The 22912-nt window shown below is 44.9% G+C and overlaps 1 protein-coding gene and 1 long non-coding RNA gene across 9 annotated transcripts; one reads left to right on the top strand and one right to left on the bottom strand.

Annotated features, from left to right (window-relative positions):
* The first annotated feature begins 659 nt into the window (after window positions 1-659).
* LOC140643636 (uncharacterized) lies at window positions 660-11092 on the top strand. 8 transcript variants are annotated; one of them, XR_012039608.1, is made up of 7 exons: window positions 660-1315; window positions 1520-1746; window positions 2433-2534; window positions 3199-3303; window positions 3512-4197; window positions 7990-10075; window positions 10334-11092. It is a non-coding gene; the product is annotated as an uncharacterized lncRNA (long non-coding RNA). The 8 variants fall into 8 exon arrangements; XR_012039615.1 differs by having other exon boundaries at window positions 7990-8358; window positions 10334-11089; XR_012039614.1 differs by lacking the exon at window positions 10334-11092 and having other exon boundaries at window positions 7990-8205; window positions 9130-9544.
* MAU2 (MAU2 sister chromatid cohesion factor) lies at window positions 3393-22741 on the bottom strand. The gene is made up of 20 exons (XM_072845705.1): window positions 22578-22741; window positions 22177-22505; window positions 22067-22084; window positions 21744-21809; window positions 20973-21068; window positions 19214-19308; window positions 18674-18701; window positions 18041-18196; window positions 17360-17506; window positions 16797-16887; window positions 16027-16130; window positions 14936-15013; window positions 14258-14323; window positions 13884-13967; window positions 12832-12881; window positions 12508-12585; window positions 11934-12045; window positions 11259-11349; window positions 9538-9665; window positions 3393-8058 (listed from the first exon to the last, which is right to left on the bottom strand). Exons 1-20 carry the CDS (start codon window positions 22708-22710, stop codon window positions 7984-7986), a joined length of 2025 nt encoding a protein of 674 aa, XP_072701806.1. The 5' UTR covers window positions 22711-22741; the 3' UTR covers window positions 3393-7983.
* Window positions 22742-22912: the final 171 nt, after the last annotated feature.

Below are 22912 nucleotides of genomic sequence, written 5' to 3'. Positions count from 1 at the left end.
TTGCTAGGCAGATTTGGACAAACTTGCGCCTCCGCGCGCCTCGCCCCGCCTCCTGCTCAGGCCTTTGGGGGGGGGCTGGGGGGTGGTGGGTTTGTTTCTTTTTTTTTTTTTTTTTTTTTTGAAACGAGGTACGGACGGCTGCGACCCCCAATGAAAAGCTGGGGTTGCCCAGTCCGCTAGCCAATCGTAGCCAGAGCCCGCCTTCGGCCCGCCCACATACTAAGCGGTGAGGAAAAGAGGCGGGGCGGCCTCCTGATTGACGGGCAGCCTGGCCAGTAAACTCCACGTGGCGCTCGGTGGGTGGGGGATCGGAAGCCAATGCGCGGCGCGGCGCTCGGGGAGGGGGCGTGGCCCGCGGCCGGGCCGGGCTGTGAGGTGCGGGGCTCGGCCGCCCCCCCTCCCCCCCCGCGACCCGGGCACCGCGGCAGGGCCGGGGGTGGGGGGGGCAGCCCCCGCCCGGCACCGCGCCGAGGCCGACCGAGGTGATGCCGCTGCCCGCGGGGAGGGGCCGGAGCCGCCGGCCGCGCTGAGAGGCCCCGCCGGCGGCCCTTATCCGCCCGCGCAGGCCGGCCTGGGGCCTCAGATAGGGGCCGGCGGCGGGGTCGCTCGCTCCGTGAGGCGGGGGGGGGGGAGGAGGGGGGGGGCGGAAGGGGAAGGCAGGCCGCGCCTCGCCGGGGGCTCCGCAGCCCGAGGCCTCCGCCGGGAAAGGACCCTCGCCGTCCCCGAGCCCCGCCGTAGCGTCGCGAACCCGTCCCGGCGGGGCGGGAAGGGGGTGAAACGGGGGCAGGACCCGGGGCCCGCGGCAGCGGCGCGGCAAGCCCCGACAAGCCGTCCGGGGGCCGGGCAGCCCGCGGGAATCCGCGGCTGTGGTGACTCATCCCCGCTTCCTCCGCGGATCTGGGTCAGGGGTGCGCAGACGTTTTCATGCCATCGGCCGCACCTCTGACAGGGCCCCGATACGATCGTTCCCGCGGGAGCTGGCGAAGGGATGTTTAACCCTTCCGCTGCGGGCCCTCGGGCGAGCCGTCCCCCTCTGCAGGGTCTACCCGGTGCTCGGCATCGCCGCGGGTGGGAGGAACCGAATCCACCTGGTCAAGCCAACGCGTAGAAACGGGAACAAAGGAATTAATCAATTAACTTTCCCCCTGAACGACTGTATTCATACAAAAAATGTCTTCTGAGCTGCCAGCTTGCAACCTACCTTCGCTGCCTCTGACATAAGCCTCAGGACTTCTTATTCAGCGTTTTTAGACACCTGCAAGCTTGTTTTTAGAAGGAAAAAAATATCTTGGGTGAAGCAAGTTTATAATCGAGGGTAAGTTTGAGTGACAGGAACTGCACTTTATTTATAATGCTAGTACCAATCTCTCATCAATTATTTTCCACATACAGCTTATTATAGGATTAGATGCAGCTTCATATTCAGGTGATTTGGGTACTTGTTTCAAAAGAGTAAAAGATAATATTTTTATTCGTAATCTTTAATAAGCATAAATCGGTACGCTTCCCATGTTACTAGGGTAGGGAAGGCAGAAGGCACATCATCAAGGCTTTTGCAAGAAAAGAGCAGTAGAACCAACGCTAGAACCCGGGCCTCATCCCTCCCTCTCCGGCATGCCCGCTCCTGGAGCGTATTCAGCCTTTGGTCAGGAAAGTTCCAACACACTCAACTTTTCACAGCTGTTTTCCACTCCAGATTAAAGATTCACTGCTTCTGTTAACAACTTTGGGTTCAATACCCTTTAGGTAAGACTGAACACAAGTTTTCTTCTTATAAAGTACCTTCCTCCACCCTTCGCACAAGACAATTTTAGCTACAAGTAACTAAGGGTTAACAGCGCAGCTCACAACCACTTGTGACTCTGGTTAAGGACTTCTCCCGAAGCCCAAAAGCCACTGGCTTCACCTCAGGCCCTTCAAACCTTCCTGGTTAACTACTAAGGGCTCAATCCTTCTGGAGTGATGCTTTAATCCACACAGGACCTCAACTTACTTCACTTTCTGTGTCACCAAACAGGTCTAGCACAAGATGCATTTTATTACCTAGAAGCTAGGTAAAGTTATTCCCAGAAATCTCTTTGATAACTTTTTTTCTTGTCCTGGTTGGCCAGAATTTTACTGAGGCGATAGCAAGCTTTGCCACCTGCAGAGGCAGTATCCAGTAGTCCTAGCAAACATTGGAAGATCTGTTTTCTCCTTTAGGTTTTGACCATGCTAAGGGGTTATGTGGAATCAGCTAAATAAAAGCAAAAATACTTGACAAAAGAAAACTTACAGTCGCTTGTTGTGCAGCAGGCTGGTATCTTAATTTTGCTTTGTCAGCTCATGACAAGCCTCTACACAGTAAAATACAAAGAGGATCTACTCTGGATGCGTCTCCGCGTCCATCAGGCAAGTACCAAACTTTCATACTTCTTGCTAATGTATTTTAGATGTGTTTCACGTGGAGTTTTGCCACTAGGCACATCCTCTGCGAGGAGCTGCTTCCGAGGAGAGTCCAGAGTCAGCCCCGATCAAGGCAGAACAAAGAGAAGGTGACGATAGCTCAGTTTATGCCAGATGCATTTTTTTTCCCCGAGGAAGGAACTGCAGATAACCAGCGTAAGGAGACTGGAGAGTCAGCATAGCTGAGTCTTATTTTTGACAGAAAGGAAGCTGCCATTTGGGTTAAAATTTTCATATAGTGAGTAACTTGTTGGAACAAAACCTACTCAGCTTCTATGATGAAATGCAAGGGACTAGCTTAGCAGCTCAGATGACGTTTTGGAAAGGGATGGTCGGCAGTAAGCTTTAAAATTTTTAGTTTCTTCAAAATGTCATTTCCAGACAAATTAATTCAGTAGTTTTCTTCTTCCTTTTAAATTTAAGCTCAAAATGTAAAAATACCTGCCAGAAAATTTCGGGATAAAAGACGCAAAAAGCAATCTCCATTAAACCAGATCCCATTTATGAAGATCAAATAGAGTCAGCATCCTTCTCGACTGCACGACTGCAGTGAAAAATACTTCTGTCCTAGACCAAATAAGAAAAATTCCAGGTGTTTGACCAATCCACGCCAGTCTTGTTTTAACCCAGACACCTGCCGGGGTTCCAGCCACCCCCAGAGCAGGTTCACAGCCACCCTCGGCCATCTCCAGCGTGCTAAGGTGAGCAGTCAGGTGGACATTTTCCAGCAGGAAATTCTGGTTCTCATTCCAGGCAGGAGCGCTCAGCCCAACTGCAGGCACAGCGGCAATCTACCCCTGCGCCCCCCGTGTCCCACAGCCAGGACAGGGCTTAAACAACTTCTAGCTGGGCCAAGGGGTAAGTCACTGTTGCCGCATAAAACGCGTCCTTTGTAGGCAGGGTTGCCTGCAGATCAACTAAAGGAATTAGTATTCTGCAAACTGCTAGAAGAAGTAAAATTAAACTTTATTTAAAAATTCTTCTAATATAGAAAACGAGAGGAAACAAAGGCAACAAAAGTAATTCCCCCGGTTCCGTCTCATTACATGAGTTACTGTATTTACAGCTTCAGGAAGGAGCACTGGCAGAAGGTACACGTCCTGCTACTTATGGAGAACTACAAACACTTAACAATACATTGTACAAACCTGACGTGACATTTAAAGGTTCACTGCAGGAAACAATTAAATACACTTGCTAAGACAGACAGTAGAAGAGCACAGACGGGTGTTATTTCATCCTGATTTCTCCAAGTGTTCTGTTCAGCCTAAACTACCAACACGATTTCCTTCTCACTCGCTCCTCGCCACTGCGGCAAGAACTGCCGTACATTACGGAAACGGGATCACCCAGCATGATTTGGAGAGGTCAGTCATCTCTAAAGGAAAATGGGACATTACTGAACTCCTATCATAATTTTACTTTCGGGACAATTTGGAAAAGCTGAATAAAATTAAAGCAGTGAAGTCACATGGAATACATTGTGCTGACCTCCATGCATCCACTGGCAGCATAGCAACTTAAGGCCCTAACATTTTATCAATGTCAATTTTTGCTCATGGTGTCACAGCGAGTGCACGTATGGGATGACAGGGGATGAAGTTCATGATTTGTTTCTTTTTTTTTTTTTAAATTCCCCAGCCGCCAGATTGATCTAGATTTCCTGTGTACATGGGCCTTGCTGATGTTCATACTGTAGGAAATGAAATACAACAGGCAAACACTTCTTCAGACTGCATTCTCTATACATACGTAAGTTTTTACACTATCTACAAAACAGTGATTAGATGCTTCTGTGTAAGTTCTTGCTACTCATTTAAAAATAGAGAAAAAAACTGTACAGGTCTCTAAATTACATCTTTAGAAGAATAATTTTTTTAGAAGTTCATAAAAGACTTCGTGTTTGTTTCTATAGAGAATTAAATGATCGGACAAGAAAGATTAGAAATACGTTGTTCAAATCAAGTTAGACAGACCAAGCACTTAACAGAACATTATCTGTAAACTGTAAACTTCTAGTTTTCTGTTCAACTTTACATACGCATTTGAAAATTAGGAATAACTTCAGTTATGAGGTCCTTGTTTTAATCTCTGCTACATACAAAAGATACTGAAAAGCAAAAACTATTAAATAATTTAATATACAAGTGTAGTTAAAAAGCACTGTACATTGTAACAAATGTACATTGAATTTCAGAGATAGAAAATCACCGAGTTATTTTCAAATTTACATGATTTTTGAAATTCTGTGATGGGAAGAGGACTCTGGTAACGGAGCAGAGTTCTGAACGCCACAGGGCTGTGGGTGAGTGCGGCCGAGCGCTGTTCTGCACAAAAGAAAAGTCCAGGTGAAGCTGGCTTGTCGCAGACAGGGAAATCCCAGGTTGTTCCTCCTGACATTACAAGTTCAGCTACCACATTTAGCAAATGGTTCCTGTTAAAACCTGAGCACGCTTACATCAGAAGCAAGCAGGCAGCCTTTCCCTCAAGTACTTCCTTCCCTCCCGAGAACAGACCGGCAAGGGATTTGAACTACAAAGCAGCCTGGTTCGCACACAAGTACCAACAATGAGAAGCCAGAAAATTGCCACCGCAAATCGCTCTCCCGTAACACAATCTTCAGCTCTGCAGGTCCCTGAGCAGCAAGATAAGGTCAGGAGATGCAGCTACCTGAACGGGCGCTGCTGGACATCTCGCTTGCTGCAAAATGCTTTTCTCAAACTCAGCCCAAACCACAGCTCTCTAGAGTTGGGATTTTTTACTATTGCCTTACAGAAGCAGCACTTTTTTGGCCAACATTTAAAGCAATTTATTATCGTTGCGATGGGCATGTAATCAGTTAAACAACAGCCTCAGATTGGATGAGAAAAGACAAAAAAAGAGAATGCTTGGATTACCTGAATGGGACTCTAGCAAATTTTAAAGTACATCTTTTTCATGTACTAGTCATTCCTCAGCTGCCGAGAGCACTGCCAAGAAAACGGCCATCGCACTTAGGTGCTTAAAAACAGGTACCGAGTTCCTGCAACGCAGTGACTTATGGAGGGAACAACCAAAGAGAGATACTGCTTCCCATACGCAAAAAAAAAAACCCAAAAAAGGGGGAAAGACTTAAAAATAGTCCATGGGGTATCAACATTCCCAAGATAGGATTTACCTGATCAAAATCTAAGCACGTGACAGCTGCTGAGCTTATGAAGTTGTTGTAACAGATGCCTGCGGCACAGCCTGGCTGTCCCAGAACAAGTGGAGGGAGCGTAAACCCACCTCCTCTCGCCTGGAACCAGGGCCACATGGGCAGCGCCCGCCACCGAGGTGCTGGCATGGAGACGGGCTCCTGCCCCTGGTGCTGCGAGCCTGGCAGCTTCTGTAGGAATGCCACAGCAGGCCGGCTGTCAGGTCTGCGATTCAAAGCCTTCGAGGGGACAGGAGATCACGAGAGCCGGGCGGCAGACACAGAACATGATCTCAATGAGCAAGCGATGCAGAACAGGGTCCATCTGCATGGATTCTCCCTGTATTTGGTACCTCCAAATACCCTGTACGCTAACTCACAAATTTCTTTCCTATTTTTTTGAGTTCTAAGGGAGATTTTAAACAGCACTCTTTTTTCTTGCAAACCCAGTAATAAGACTCTCTCCCTACACCGATGTTGAGGCCATGTTTTCCCCGTTGAAGATTTAACAAGGCCTAGAACATACATGGCTTCTGCAAGAGTAAATGTCTGAGAACAGGATCTCAATCAGCATCGTGTGTCCAGTAGAGGAAACAAAAATCCCATTTTGGTAATTGGACAAACACTTGTGCTCTTAATATCATTTAGTGGTAAAAACTGAGAGGTCTGAAGTACCAAAAGCAAGCGTCTCTGAGCTGTTGCTAGACAGGGCACAAGACTTTGGAAAAGAATGACCATTGGAGTTGGACTAGATGATCTTCAAGGTCCCTTCAAACCCAAACCATTCCATGACTCTGATTAAAGACAGATTTCACAGTATTCCTTCTACAATACAAGTTCTAAAGGTTTGAGGGGGGTCAAATATTTCCTCTAAAATATTCTCCTCCTCCCTCAGAAAAAGAAGCAATCACAGAAAGCCCTACACAAGTAATTTTTCTAGCAGATTCCTTTTCCCTCCCCCTTTTAAGTTGGGAGATAAATATGCAGAGCTACCAAGAGAGAAAAACACCTTTATTCAACCCCATGAACCTTGCAAGCTTTACATGGCACTACGACAGACTGGCACAGATCTTTGCTATAAAGCTGCTGATGCTTCATGGAATTAACAACTCTCATACTGTTTTCTGCAGAACAAACTTGGGCCTTGTCTTTCCTGTTTTGAGACAGCTGCAGAGGCACAGGCAAACGCAGTGAGAATTCACAGCTGAAGAGTTCAAAAAACTGAGATAGAATAGGAAAGCTAACACAGAAAAGTTCGGAAACGTGAAGTTTTTGCCAAGGGCAAGACTATAGTTTAGTTTTTATCATAAGCCTCTGGCTTATATTGGATCTGGGTTTTAACTGCCTAGTTTAACTCTGACTTCAATCACCTGTAAAAGGCATTAAGGCACAGATGCTGCCTTCCCTTGGTGAGGCTGCAGTAAAGATGCAAAATGCTGTTTTCCAGTTGCTCAGCCACGGAGGGAGTAGACAGGAGGACAAGAACTTTCCTCCTTCCCTACAGATCACGACAAAGTCGCGGAGATGGAGAGTGCTGTGGTTCTGCCTTACCCTGTGCGGGACCGGCCATCAGTGCAGGGAGATAGAAGGAAGACCCTCATAGGGACGAAGTGGTGGCACATTGTCACACGCTCCTGAATCCGGGCGGTGGCATCTGCTCCTCTGACAACAGCGCAAGTCTGCTCTGCTCAGCCTGGGGGCCACTCCGAGGACGCTGCCGCACCCCCCGGCTGCAAACACCCTGCCCGTCAGAACTCGGATCTCGCCGATCTCATCCTTACCTTCGCTGCAAGGCTACAAACGGCACTGGCAACAACTTGCAGACAACGAGAGGGAAAGAATATTACCTCAGAAACTAGATTTAGAACTTTAGGGCACCCTGCAATCAATCATGATTTAATCCAATTATTCCCAGGAGTGGAAGGGCGCAGAAAACATTAAAACTGGCGTGCATCGTACTCCAAGGAAGGTTTGAGTATTTAGCATACCATTGGTATTCAAAACTGTGCGAGTCCTCTTCATTTTCTGTGACAATTTTTAAAAAGTAGGTACTAACAATTTAAGGAACAAGCGTCCTTTGGACTAAACCTTAATTCTCAGTAAGAGGAAAGCAGATTAAAACCAGTAGGTATATACACACTAGCTGTATATTCACACACATTATGTAAAAGCAGCTTAAAATGCCCTTCTCACTTTGCAAGTCTATGAAATGTATGTTGTCTTTATGCAATCTGTTTCCTACAAGGCCCTCACTAGAAGAGGAATTTGCTGCCTTTTCTTTGAAGAAAAGATTTTGCATGAATTTTTTCTCCTTTTTTGGATTTTTTTCTTTTTAAACACACTGTCCTGATAGTTATTCTCTTTCACAGGAGACTGGCCAGGCTGGTGGTGGGTCCGTTCTGTGCCTGGAACTGTACAGGAGGTGGTCCATCTGTCCACTGAAAGATAACAAACAGCATGAAAATCCTACAGCCACTGCCTGGAGAGGGGAGGAATGGCAGCGAGGCCAGAGGAAGGAGCTCGCCATACAGACGTTCGCTACCTTGAGATAATTAAAGACTTCATCACGAGAAGTTGCATATCAGGTTTGACTTTGTTTTACATGCGTGGAGCTCCTATCCCTTGAACAGTATTTCTTTCGAAGCTGCTCCACGTGCCCGTCATTCCAAACCTAGCTGACTCCCCTGCTGAATCCAGGGTCAAGGGCAATCAAGTGAAAGCACTTCCTGCTCTTGCAGGTAAATGTCTGACCGTCCAAACACAGGAAAGCGCGACTTGCACAAATGAGGGACCTAACTTTAGATGTGTCTGCTTGAGCCCATTATATGCTGCAGCTATAGTGTTTCAAGACCAAGTAAAGCCTCTGGTTCTCACCCATTTCTTTACTAAAATATTTTCCTCTCACATTGGTCAGAATCTAAAATGGACAGATTTAATATTTGTTTCTTAATCCTCTTCCCCCTCCAGATTTTTAATCCAGCATAGATTATGCAAAAGCCAGCAACGGCAAGCAAAGATGGGAGGCCGGAGCATTGGCTCACATCTCTGTGCCTGGCCCACGGATGGAGGCAGGCGCCTGGCCAGGGGGGTCTCTCAACACAGGCTGCATCGCAAACACTTTCATTCCCGGGATCCCTCTGTGAGCAAAACCAGCAAATAGCATCTTCCTTTTTTCCTCCTTTCTTCTCCCCAAAAGGGAATGTTGGGAAAAAGATGTCGAGTTCACTGCATCTCATATTCCCATTCTGGACATTATTTCAGTCCAGAACAGTAGATTATCTTATGCCCTTGCTCAGCTGCAGCTTAAGAAACAATTCTGTATTTTTAGAACAGTCTTAAAAATGTTTCTGACAGGAAGGACATCAGTATTTGAAGTCCAAAGAAAGTTGCACCTTAAGGCAATGGCTATACAGGCATCAAATGGTATATTAACGGGCAATTCAGATTTCTAGATAAATGGAAAAAAACCCTTAGGAATGCTAAAGTATCAACAGAAACTGTACTTTTAGCAGTGTACAACGAAGCATTCCCCAGAACAAGGCAGACCAGATGACCTCAACATTAATATTAAAACCTGGGAACAAGGTAAGTTTCTTTCAAAAGTAATAGTTGTCACCAAAATGAAGTGGCTCTCTGCCTACAAAAGCCATTTAACGCACCGCAGTTCTGGTGTGCCAAGAAAATGCTTCTAAGAAACAAAAACCTTACCCACCAAGTAACCCTTATAAAAGTGAATTAATTAAATTGAGTCACACTTCCTTTTCCTGTTATCAGTCCAGTTTAAATACTAGGAGGTAGACTGAATTTTGTCAACTTACTGAGAAGTGTGCTCAGCAGAAGAAAGGAACAGTAAAGGAAAGCAAACCACATTGTTTTGCCTCAAAAACGCTCCTAACTGCAAGATGAAGATGGCTTACCGTGATTAGATTGTGTTCTGGAAGACTGCATGCTTCAATGTGGTCCTGGAGGAGCTGTTGTGAGAAGTTTTGATGCATCTGTGCTGCCTCGTGCGCATCCATGGCGTTTCCACAGGCTTTGTTCAGGTCTGAAAGACAAGAGCATCGTGTGCTCACCGAGAAACACTGTGTCGAAGCCTTCCCTTTTCCAATAGTATTGGCAGTGCACACTGCAGGATTTGGTGTCATTTTAGTTTCCAACTATTAAAAAAATAACATTACAGTAGCTGTAAAAGGAGGAAGCAAACTCCTCACGCCAATAAAAGCCCCTGTGCAGTTTGTGTTTTGTCTTTTTAGTTTCCAGCACCATCTAGTGGGAACAGGAAAGACTCGCCGGTTTCTCTCTGCAGCTCCACGATTCAACACCACAGGTTTCAGAGGTCAAGCAACACTTACTCTTTGGCGAATCCTTGCTTTTGGGGGGGCTACAGAAGCCTGCTGCTTTGCATACGGCGACAACCGATCCTAGTGTCTTGTTTTCTGTGAGGATTACTCACAGGTACTAGCTCGACCAGATTTAAGACTGGTAACCTACTAAGAATCACACAATTTCAGCTAAAAATGACAAGTAGCACAGCGTGGCAGGGGCTGGGACGCTGCAGCTCCCATCGACGAACGTGCAGTTGTGTTTTGTTATTCCTCATCAAGCACCTTTTCTTCAAGAAATTACTCTTGTAGAGTAATTTTCTACTCTGAAGAAAAGGAAGCTCTTCACCAGTTTCTGTTCTGCTTTCATTTTTCCTTTCGCTGTTCCCAGGCTAGTGGATACGACCGGAGGCAACAGCAGCTGAACACGGGGTGGCGTTTCATCTCCAGCGGATTCATCATTGTACTATCGGCATGTTTTGTACGTGAACTACCACTTGGAAACGAATAAGAAAAATATTGCAATTGCTACGAAACCACTTCCAGGCAAAGGCAACAGCAAAGCAGAAAATAAGCCTGGCCCACAGTGCTCAACGCAGAGCACCATGCTTATAGTAAACATGACAATTTAATATAAATTGAAGCTGCGGGGTAAGTTCTTGGAAAAAGGATAGTTACTGCTTTATTTTCTAGTGAGAGCAAATCAATTGCAGCACTGATGTTGATGGTCTGCCAAGAAGCTAGTCAATATTTGAACAAAGCATCCTGGGGCCTGTGTAAGTCAGATTAAACAATATTTATGTATGAAGTGATATAATAGTCTCTTATATGTATTAAAGCCCAATACACAGAAGCAAAGCCTAAGTGAAACTTAATCAAATGTTTACTACAATTGGAACTGCAGTCAAAGAAAAGCAGAGCAGCAGCAGAGTAGACGCTACACGGGTGCGAACTGGAGCCCTTTCCAAAGGGTTTCCAGTTCAGGTGTTTGTATCGTAAACCGCCATCAGCACCAGCAGGAGAAACCCAACTGCTGCCTCGCACCAGTTACACAGAGATGCTGGAGCTCTACAGGCCCTTCTCACCCCAGGCGTCTTACAGCCGCCCCCAAAATCCAACTGGAGTACCTGACAGCAGTGCCAGAGCTGCAGACCAGTAACCGGGAGAATCATCTTGCACTTCTAGCGGTATTTTGTAAACCCAGGCACTCTCTCAGGGAGTGCTGGCATTGGCATATGTCCCCATGCTCAATCCCCAGTTAGCAGCAATGGGCTCTCTGCTGCTTTTTTTAAGTACAAACCCTTTTCCTAACTTACCTCTCAACAGAGCTGAAGACCACAGCTGCACAGACATATCTGGTATCTTGCTTGCAAGCTGCATGGCTGGTACTACCATATTATTACTTTCCTGGTGAAGAGCAGATATCAAAATAAAATGGATATTTTTTTTCCCCCCCCTTGTGAATACACATTACATAGAGATGTTAAATTTGTGACAAAAAATTTGTCTACTTTAATTGCTGCCATGTTCTAGCTAAGAAGTGGAAGTGCTTAATGGGACAATAACCCAAAAACATCATCTAAAGCTGTCTAGAATTTTGCTGTCTATGCTGTGCAAGATAACAGAAATATTTCATGCATTCTGGCATACGGTGAGAATTAAGGAGCTTGTACCCACAATTCCTTCCAAAACAATCCAGTTGAATGATGTTATTTGTCGTTCATTCAGCTCCTTTTTTTCAAGTTATTTCAGGCATTATAGAAACACACTTTCTAGAACAGCCTTCAAATACTACTACTTTGTTAAAGTGTTATCAAACATGCCAATTACAGCTACACAATTACGTAAGTCAATAAGCTGCTAACTTTTAGTGGGATACCAATAAACAAGCATTCTTAAACTAAGATTAATTTCACACAATGTCCCGATTTTCTTTGGCAAATGACAAGTCAAACATTTACACGGTAATACCGGAGGCAGTGAGGGCTTACCCTGTGATTCCCTAACACATAGAATATATGACCCAGGAGGACGAGAGAACAGGCTGTTAATCGATTCAAGTCTTCTGCATTTGACATTTTCAGTGTCTCTCGCAAAAATCGTCTACCGAAACAGAGCAAAAATAAAGTGTTTTAAAAAGTCTACTCTCCCTCCAGTATGTAAGAAACATCATTAAGCAATTAATTAATCCAACTGGCAAATATCAGCACTCGGGAATAAAAGCGTGCTGCAGGTGACCTTAAACAAAGCACGGAATTCCCAAACCTCACCTTTCATTTAGCAAAAATGATTATAATAGAGGTCCTCCTTTGAAAAGCTTTTGTTTCAGATGTGCCACCGCAGAACGCTGCACAAGTATTAGTATTAGCACTCAGCACTAAAGAGATCTAAACTGAACGGTTTCATGGTATTTCCCCCGAAGTAAAACAGAAGGTTGACTAAATCCGCAGGGAAGAAGAGCTAGCAGGTTTGAAAGCAAGGCCTCAGGGTTTTCATTTTTATCTTAAAAAGCTTGATTTAGTTTCTCCCCCCCCCCACCTTCCAAGTGCACCAATTTATACTCACTTTGCCTCATTGTATCTTCCTTGAAAGAAGGAGAACAGACCTCGGATATAGAAAGCCGCTGCTCGAAGGCAGTGAGAGCTACGGACAAAGCAACGCATTGAAATCGAGGCATTGTGCAGTGATTAAATGCATTACAAACAGATTTCTAGGAATTTGCCTAATAATCAAATCTCCAAACAAAACATTATATTTAATGCATGGTCAGAACTTCTGCCTTGAAAAGAAGTTGATTATTTTGTTTTCTTTTAAAAAAAGCCTGCTACAAATCCAGTATTACCATCACCAATGCAACATCAGCATGTATATAGTTTCTGGAATTCTCACCTCACAGGAAAATTATGGTCTGGATTTATCCTTTCCAATAAGCTGTAAAGCTACAAAGTGGGAGGGGAAAAAGAAAGATAATCAGCGTTTCTCACATATACAGGCTTACAGTACCGACGGCAAGTGGTTTTATAGGAAGCGCACATCAAATCAAAGTGGTGCAAGTCACCGCAAACACACTCAAGTTTACTTGTACTGCTTAGATCGCAGCACAAACATTCCAACATCAGGAGCTGTCATGCCCGTTTTGATCCTAAACTCCAGTTTTATACAAAATATGCTTTCTCAGACTTTATCGAACTTTCTGTACAATGTTATTTCCTCAGAAAGCTTTTAGCTGTCATATCTGAGCTGTTCAAGACCCAAATGAATGCTGTATCGGATTCGCTATTTAATTAAAACCAGAAATCAACTAAGCAAAAAAAAAAAAAGGTCAACTTTTTAAATTATCATTTTTGCTTTCTAAGCTTTTTAAACAAAGTATTGCGTGCTTGATGAAAAAGTTCATTTACAGCCTCTTCACAAGAAACCTGCAAGCATGTCTCTGAAAAGTTACTACCGAGGGATCAGACGCGTCACTGAGTGCACACAGCTGAATTTTTGTATTAATATGGCTTCAGGCACACCGCCGAAGCAAAATGAACACACACGTGCACATGGCTATTTCTGAATGTTGAGTTAAATCCTTCCAGGTTTTATGCAATCTAATAAACCCCCTCCACAGATGGAAACTGAAGCAAACAGGTTGAATGAGTCAAGATGACAGAGTTAACCACACACGTCACACTGGGAAGCTTGCCCTCCCAGTGCTGTGGAGAATTCTGCGTACAATCCAGAATACTCTGCTTCAGTGGTTTGCAGCTAGGCCAGCCGATACCACTGGTTCCTTACTGTTAATTGACACTACCCTGATTAAGGAGTTGCCTGGCTGCCAGACAAGGCACTGCTTTGCAAAAATGCTCAGAAAAAAAAAAAATAGTAGTCCAAGCACAGTAGCAGTTTTCTCTCCGAGAAAGTTCTGACTTTTAGAATGAGAGTTGGAAACCACTTACCTCTTGATGCCGGTTGCCTTCCCTGATGTACACGCTGGCTAAGTTCGTCACAATAAATGCCCACAGTTCTTGATGTGTAGTGAGCTAAAATAAACAAGATACCAACAGCACAGTCAAATACTTTCAGCATCTAACCCAGAATTTGCTCACCCCATATAAATCACAGATTTGCTGTCCAATATTTTGCTATTAATAAATCCTCCTGACCCGAATTGTGATAAGCATAGAAAAAAAAAATGAACTAGTGCAACTAATATAGATGGTCTCCAGATTTCCCTTCCAACCTCAGCTGTTTGGTGACCCACACAACAACTCCAACAAGCCCATTTCCACATTGAACATCCATAGTAAATAGTTTGGGAAGAAAATCTTACCCTCAGTGCTGTAGTAAATTGTGCTTCTGCATTGTCCATGCAATTAACAGAAATGCAGTAGAGCCCCTGTAGAAGACATGATATTTCTAAGGTAACACATAATACAATTACAGCAAGCTGAGAATGCAGAGAGGAAAAGGCATGCACAAAACCACAGAAATCTCAGGATATTAGCCAGAAAAAAGGTAACCAACAAGCCTTAGTTTTGCTTGGCTCTGGGAAAAATTATATTTTGAATTTCTGAAGTGAGCAACTTCTACACGAAGTCCTTCAAAATAGTACGTTCCTGTAAAAAACACCCTATTTATCTAAGAAAACCCTCTTAATTTCTTATAATACTCAAACAGCAGTGCTACAGAAATTCTTCCCCTTACACAGTTCCCACAACATACCGTCTCAAACGTGCACAGTATAAATCTCGTGTATTTACTTTGCATACTAACTATCATGTGACACATCACTTATTTTTAAAAGGGATTTAAGCCTTTGACAGGCTTAAATAACACTGGGTGTGAGCCCCCACAGCAGCACTGGTGATCGCTAACGCAGACCCCATTACTCAGCAGGACATCTTGCTGTCTGCCTCACTACGTTCTCATTAGTTACTGGTGATGAGTATGAGTCTTGGGTATGGTCTTCCAAAGAGTCAAAAGTTTACTGCTAATCATAGGCACTTACTAATAGAGTGTGCAGCTGGGCAGCGTGATTAGAAAACAGTCTGGGAGACTGCTGGCAGAGCTGACAGACTTGTGAAATCTGTTCGAAAAAAGAAAAATATTTTAAGGTGCTTTTTCTCCATTTCATTTTATGCTCTAAATCCATCTACTTGCATCATACATGTCATTCAGTATGTTTCAGTGATTGGTTCAAGAACCCTAATCACGCTCCTAGGTAAAAGCGGAGGCTAGACTTGCCTCGAGCCAAGGTACACGCACTGCTCCATACACACTCCTCCCACACAGACGCACACTCAAACTGCTTTCGGATTATTTGCTTTGCAGCAGCTCCACCATATGGTGGCACCACCTGCAAACCAAGTCACAGATCTCTTCTGACACGCTCAGAATTTCGAGTTGGCACGCAACAGAAAAAATGGAATCAAAATCTTCCACAGGGTATGTGCTTGGGATGAGTTTTATGAGCCAGAACCGATGACTATTCTTTTAGCAGGCTAAATTTCCCCCCACCCCGCGAGTACATTCATGAGAAGGCTGACAGCAGAGGTTGAGATGATACAGCAGTATGTCCTATAAATAAGGGATGGATGAACAAGAATTAAAAATTACTGTAAGAATGGGAAAAAAGCACTGTTCTTTCTTGCATTAGAGAAGACTGTTGCCCTCTTCCTTCCCCCCAGACTATGTAAGAGGAAGAAAGGACAGAAAGGCAGGGAACCTCAAAAACTGAGAAATACTTGGACAAGACTGGAACACTCAGTCATGAATCTGAGGGAAAGGGAAGAGACACCAGAATCAGACTGCAAAGTATGATCAGGAAGGTGTCAGTTGTGGCCACTGATCAATTACCATTGACTCCATGAGCACCTCCAAAATGTTCTTGAATAAAATATTTAAGAAGAGGCTAATTCCACGGCTTCCGAGTTGTGTTATCCTGAGCACCGTTAGGCCTGACTATATCTGTTAGTAGTTTAGCACTGCTGGAATACCCAACTGAGCCCAAGTATCTTCCTCAAAACTGAAATTCCCATATTTTAAAAGCTGTCACTGCATACATCCACAACTAGGGAAGTGATGAAACCCCATTTTTACCTCCTGCAATGCTGTGGCTTTGTGTCCCGTGACAAGCCGACACATGATAATGTGTTCCAACAAAATAACTTGGAAAGACGACAAGATAGGACTGCAGTCCAACACTGAAGAGGGAAAAGTAATGCAGTTAGCAAAGTCAAGACCATACTAACATCCTAACCACGCAGCCTTCCCAGCACCCAGCCAGCTTCCTCAACTGCAGGTGGTTCAGCAAGACTTCGATATATAGACTCCTTTGTGGAAATCTAGAGAGTGATGTCTTTGGCTGGCCCACCTGGTGTCAGAAGAGCCAGCATACTGCCCAGCTCCTCTTCCATATGCCCCGGGAAGGATGGCACAGGTTTAAAAAACAAACAGAAAATCCCCAAAAACCCACATTACACCCCCAAAAACCACAATGCCCCGAACTGTCAGGACGGGGAATCTGAGCTCCAGTTAAGGAAATACTTCTTGGGAACACACCCTCGTTTTAGAGAATCAAGAACTTGAATAACCAAATACATGGACAATCAGAAAGGCAGCAAAAAAAAAAGCATGTATTTGCAGCCCAATTTATTGGGTTACAATAATAAAACCCCCAAAAACTCGATTTCTGTATTCAAAGTAACTATCCAGTTTTAAAACAGAACAAAGTTCTTAGATGCAGCAGAAACAGACTGACAGCAGGCTAAATAAGGTTGCTGCGGTTTTGTTTTGGTTTGTTTTAATTTAAATTAGCAACAAGTAATGGAATCTTGCTGCATCAGCTAAATTATAATCTTTATCCTTACTTTTTAGCTTCTCTAGCTGCATGAGTGCTTTGTCTGTGTACTTCTGAGCCTTCTCCAGGTACCCTGCTTGCATGGAATGCATCACTGTCACCTGCCGGAAAACACAGGAAAAATTACAAAAAATTATCTTTGCAAAGAGGAAAGGTCTGGGAGTTCACACAACTCCTCAGTTACCAGCTTTTTAAACTAAATTTTGACATCATTCAGGAGTACAATCATATTTAAGAAGTGGGACAACTAGTTTCAGGAATTTGAAGTCAAGATTGTCACTCTGTTGGTAAAAATAAGCCAACACAGCTCAACTTCGTATGAGTTAATTTGATTCTATTTGGCTTGGATATTAAAAAAGTTACATTCCAGTTTCCAGACTCCTTGCACAGTCTCTTCAAACACTGACATCACTGAAAGCAACAGTCTCACAGATGCTGTGGCAGAATTAAACTGTCAGTGTAACGTAAAGCAGCATATGGTCTGCAGAATCCGTCACTGCTGGCTCCAAGCAATTTTTAACCAATTCCTCCTTAATTAGCAATATACATTAAGTGAAAAAAAGAGCTTCTCACCAAGTAGACAAGCACACACATGTGTTCCTTGGGCAGCCAGTGAAAGAGATCAGCGGGGTTGCTGGGCAGAATTTCATCATCGTGCAGCGTGGAGATGGTCTGGATGCACTGCTGAAGCTGTTTCAGGCATGGCTTCACACTTTTCACCTGCAAAAGATGATTCATATCAGACATAGCTGCTGCAGCCCAAATGCTTGAACATTTACTTAGTTGGGAAAACTTACCAGGCAATAAATAATCTCCACATTCAGGAAATTAGTTCATGCATAAATCACAACACCAGCATGACAGAACAGTGACTACTTTAGGCTTGTTCCAGGATTAACAACAATCAGCCCTTCATATTTGCATATATGACCAACAACCACTCAAAATATTTTTCAAAATTATACACAAAACCTGTTATCTCCAACAACATTATACGGAACCAACAGTGGCTGCCACAGTTATAAGCGTACCACAGTAAACCCCTCCTCTGGGAAGAAGAAATGAAGGTAATTTCTTCAATCCTAATTTCATTTGTGATTAAAATCTACAGAAATTAAGTTTCATCAACAAAAAGCACAGCGCAGCAAAAAAAAAATCCCAAATCACCTCAGTGTAATAATTAGCTACTTTTGAGGCAGTACTCTTTCTCCCCAGTTCTCACGTGGGAACTATAGAAGCACAACTCGCACGTACCTGCCCAGCATCCAGGTAATGCGTGACCTGCAGGACTAAGAAGAATACGCGTAACGACTCTTTCTGGATGGGGTTTCCTTGCCAGTTTTCAACTATCTGCCCGCAAAGGGTAAGGAGAGGGTGCACCTCCTGCAGCTTTCGTTCCATTAGAAGGAGCTACAATTTTAAATAAAAATTCGTTATTTTTATGCTAAACAGTTTAAACACTCAGAGAACCACAGCAGAGCCCCAGGTACGTTAATCTATTATTTAAAACAAAACCAGACTCAAAGACATCTTACTGAAGAGCACCAGCCTTTTCACACCACTAGATTTTTCACCCCTAATTACAAGGGCTCCGGTGACAATTTGCAGTCATCCTTTTTCCTTCCAGAAAATTATTTGTCATCATTAATAAAGGAGAAAAAAAGACAAACCTATTCACAAGAATCCTGCAGACTCAAGGCTCATCCCAGGTATATTTTAACACTGCTCACTCACGTGAGTAAAACAATATATAAAGCACAGATAAGCATGTAAGATACCTTAAAACAAATAACCTATGTTCAGGCAGGTTATACTCTATTGCTCTGTAACTTGCATTATACTAGTTAAACAAGGAAATAGTTTAGTTAAAAAGTACATCCAACTTACCATCCCCTTGCTTAGCAGAAACAGTGCTCTGAAATGAAACAAAATGGATGTCATACTCAAAGAAGTTACCCAAACCACAACCGTATATAAAAACCCTGAAAAAAAAATCTGCCAGTCTCCCCCCCCAAAAAAAAAAACCCAATAGACAAAACAGTATTAAGGAACCTGCCACAGAAAGCACATTTAAAAGCTAAATGGAACAGTCCGATCATAGCACCAGGAATCAAAATCCCAGTCTCTCAGGTTCGTATCTAAGCTTTGGACAGTTCCAGTTACAATAGTTTGTAAGGCCAAAACAGGCTACTGGGAAAACTTGCTGATAAAGACAATAAACAAAATTCATTTTGAAAAAAGACTCTCCAGAGTCTTACTGGACATTACTGCTTTTAACAGAAAAAGGAAAGAAACTCTCAGATCTAAGAGAACACTCAGAAATATTGGTTTGCCTGCAAAACCCACATAGCAATCACATCTCTAAATAAAACGTACAGGAAACCAAAATATTTTCTGTGGAAAGGGAAAAAGGTTGAGGGAACTCACCTGGTATACTCTGATCCTACTACCCGAGCATATTCTGCTCCAACTCCGAGAAGGTCACATGCAGATACTAAGTCTTTTTCAAGTGTATGTAGTTGCTGAAACAAAAAAAAAGCCACAAGAGATCAGCATTTTATTTGTGAACCTAATTAGCAATTTTTAAAAATGTAATTACTCCTGTGCTTTACACATGACAAGTGCTAAACTGGTACTTGTTAAATGTATCATCTAATTTTAGATTCATTTTCCAGAAACACCTGGCATTCTCCAAAAAAAGGTCTGTAACATTTCAAAGAAAATTTCTCAGCCCAGTTTCCTACCACACAAAGCTGTTATAATTCATTAAGATCATGTGCAGATCAGATCCCAACAGCTCCAGTATAACCGTGGACCGTTACATTGGAGTAACTGGAACAACAGAGCGTGTTTTCCAGCAAGAAGAGCAGAGGAAGTCTGCAAGGTATGTTTCAGGTGACGGGGAGAGGATGATGCAGCCACCAGAGCACCTCTCACTCCCTCCCGCCTTCTGACTTTTGTACCTTCTGCAAACTCAGGTAGAAAGCCACACAGCTGCAGAACTATGGCACCAAGGCAATGACACACACAGGCCTCTGTGGTCAAGCAAAAGCCAGAAAGGAAATACCACACAGAAGAGAAATCAGCAAAGAATGTCAAGCTTGGAGGAAGGATCCTATTCAGAGGGAGGCACTGAGAAAAAAGCTTAAGCTTTTTGTGAGTACTCAGGCATTAAGTCATTGCAAAGTAAACATTTGTCCTTTAATCGATAGGATAGTAAGGCCCTCCACATTTCACTGTTCCTAAACTACACAAAGGAGCTTGGCAATTCCTTTTTAACAAGCTGGTCTGCTTGTTTAAGCTCATCGGGATGGGGAAAAGACAAGTACAGGTGACTATTGAGACAGTCTTCAAAGATAAAATTGCTTCCTAACTAGCTCTCTGCTGCAGAGTACCTGTAAAGAGCAATTAACTCCCTCAACTCCCACGTTAAACACCTCGAGGCTCTTTAGGAGCAGAGAAGAGGCATAACCTGGAAAAATAGATGCTGCTCTTCAGCAATCATCTGCTCTTCCCACTGATCAGTTAACTTTCTGGATATGCTCCTTACCTAATGCATTGGATCACTCAGGAAAATCAGCACTTTAAGAGTAGTTACACAGCTGAAGACTGTAACAAGCCTTAAACGCTGCAAATTCCAACATGCACCAGTTTATTCCTAGAAGGGAAGACGGTCTGACCTGTGCAGCTGAAGCCACACTTAGAGCATATTACAGAAGAGGAAGAGTAACATTGCTTGGAGGCCTTCGCACCAGCTGCTTTTCCCATCCCAGTTCTGCTCTGTGTGCTAATTAGGTTGAAAATAATCAAACACACACTTCAGGTTGGCAAGCTCCAATTGCAGCAGGCTTTAAGAGAACATTTGCCCTTACTGCAAGCCATAAGGTGGATTTTATTTTCCTCCACCTCTAACGTTGTGTGTTACTAGTGCCCACAGGATGATCCTTGCTGCTTTCTTCCCCATCTGCCTTCAGGAAGTAAAAAGTGGGCCTTGATCCAATCCGTAATCTACCAATGTATCATTACTTGATAGCATGCACTTTTCTTCTTTTGTCTCTCCATTAACAGCAATAATTAGGGGGAGGGGAGGCATCCAAGCTCTTTTTAAGAAGAATACAGATATTTTCTAGGCATTTTTTCCAGTCACAGTGCTAGAGCAACATGGCTATCAATATAAACCACTTACTGCAAGTTGAAAAAGCAATCTACAGTGCCAGTATGGAGTCTGCTGTGAAATCTGAATGGCTTTGCGTAACAGAGGTTTTGCTGTATCCACTGAATTCTGAAACAGAAACATGCACCCTAGTCAACAAAAAAAAAACAGGCTACTGGGAACTTCATCACTAACAATAACAACTTTTAAAGTACTAGTCGCTACCTTGTCGTTGTCAGGAACCTTAAAACATGAAAAGGAACAAAGCCAAGTATTTAACACACAGGCCCACACACCTACACTTGACTCAAAGTCTGTTCAAAAGTATTAGCTATTGAACTCCTTTGGCCACTATTCTAATATGCACTTTTTTCCTGCATGTGAGAGAAAAGGTAAACATTTACTTTAGTGAAAGTAAAGACTAGTTAAGGCTTTTCTGGAGAAAAAGAATAAAAATAGCCTAGGAACACAACAAAAGCTTGAGGAAAACTGCCTCCTTCCCCCCAAATCAGCCTGTCTTTGTCTAAGCGAGGGCTAAAGAAATACTTTGGCCAAGTAAACTTCCTTTGCTGTGGAAGACCTGCATTACAATTCCAGCAGCAACTTTCACAATAAGAAAGACCAAAAGTCTTTCAGGCTTACACTTTAGTACTCTATATTTACATTGAAGCTGACCTCTAAAAACTCCATAGATCCTATTATTAATAGCAATATACTACTCCAAGACCAAAGCCACTCAAATTAAATGCAGCCCTGCAGCCCCCAGACAAGCAACAATTTCTGAAGTAGTCTCAGTGCACTCACCTCCTGACAATACAGCTCGGACAGAAGGCTGGCTGCCTCAAACTTAACATCTTCAAACTGAGGAATCTAGCAGCATCAGAGTTAAGTAAATATTAAACACTCTCTGGCACACAGCAACACTCCAACATCCCCAAAAAACTTTACAGAACGTATACGTTAGGAAAGCGGCCCACAACCACGGAAGTAGATTAAAAATACCAGCTAAATCCCCATCCCCAGGGCCAGGCTCTCTCTGGAGGGTGTTTTGTTATCAGAGCCCTCGCTGCAGGAGCGAGGTGGCCGGGCAGCGACGCTCCTCGTCCAGGCAGCCAGGAAAAGGATACTTGCTGGGATATCAACCACTGCAAGAGAAGACAGGGGGTTAGTCTGCAACCACCACAGGCCGGCCCCGCTGACAGGGCCACCCCCCAGCAGCCGCCCCCCCGGGGCTCACCGCCTTCTCCAGGTGCCCGCGGGCCTGGTCGCCGTTGCGGGTGTGGTGGTAGAGGACGGAGCCGAGCTGGAGGTGGGTGCGGGCCTCCATGCGGGCCGGGGGCTTGCGGGGCAGCACGGCCTGCAGGCAGTGCACGCAGAGCCGCACCTTGGGCGGGCTCGACGTGCGGAAGTGCTCGGCCAGGCCCAGCAGCGCCAGGTACCACGACTCGCCCCCGGCCGCGCCGCCGCCCGACCCCGACCCCGGTGCGGGCCCAGCACCACTGCCGCCGCCGCCACCGCTGCTGCTGCTGCCGCCGCCGCCGCCACCACCACCGCCGCCGCCGCCGCCTCCTCCTCCGCCGCCGCCACCACCACCACCACCACCTCCTCCTCCTCCGCCACCGCCGCCAGCCCCCCCACCGCCTCCGCCACCCGCCTCCCCGGAGCCCGCCGCCCCACCCGCCGCCGGCTGCGACTGCTGCTGAGCCGGCGGTTGCTGCTGAGGGGCCGCGCCAGCCGCCGAGCCCGACGCGCCCGCCGCCACCGCCGCCATCTCAGGGCCGCCGCGACAACACGGGCGGGAGGGGAGGGGCGGGGGCGAGGAGAGGCGCGCGGGGGCCGACGGGATATGGAGTCCGCCCGCGCGGGCCGCTGGGAGGTGTTTGCACCCCTGAGGCGCTGATGGGAAATGGCGGGCCGCGCGCGGCCTCATGGGAGTTGTAGTCCGAGCGGCCGCCGTCGCCGGGCTGTGGCGG

The sequence above is a fragment of the Ciconia boyciana genome, chromosome 24 (genome assembly GCF_034638445.1).
Source record: "Ciconia boyciana chromosome 24, ASM3463844v1, whole genome shotgun sequence".
Taxonomy (NCBI): domain Eukaryota; kingdom Metazoa; phylum Chordata; class Aves; order Ciconiiformes; family Ciconiidae; genus Ciconia; species Ciconia boyciana.
This window is presented reverse-complemented; position numbering and strand designations above follow the sequence as displayed.

Coding starts and splice junctions, on each gene's coding strand:
- MAU2 (XM_072845705.1), bottom strand. CDS start 22,710: ATGGCGGCGGTGGCGGCGGGCGCGTCGGGCTCGGCGGCTGGCGCGGCC. Junction 19,309..20,972: donor GATTGCTTTTTCAACTTGCA/GTAAGTGGTTTA, acceptor TTTTTGTTTCAG/CAACTACATACACTTGAAAA. Junction 16,888..17,359: donor TGTGTGTGCTTGTCTACTTG/GTGAGAAGCTCT, acceptor GTTTTCCGGCAG/GTGACAGTGATGCATTCCAT.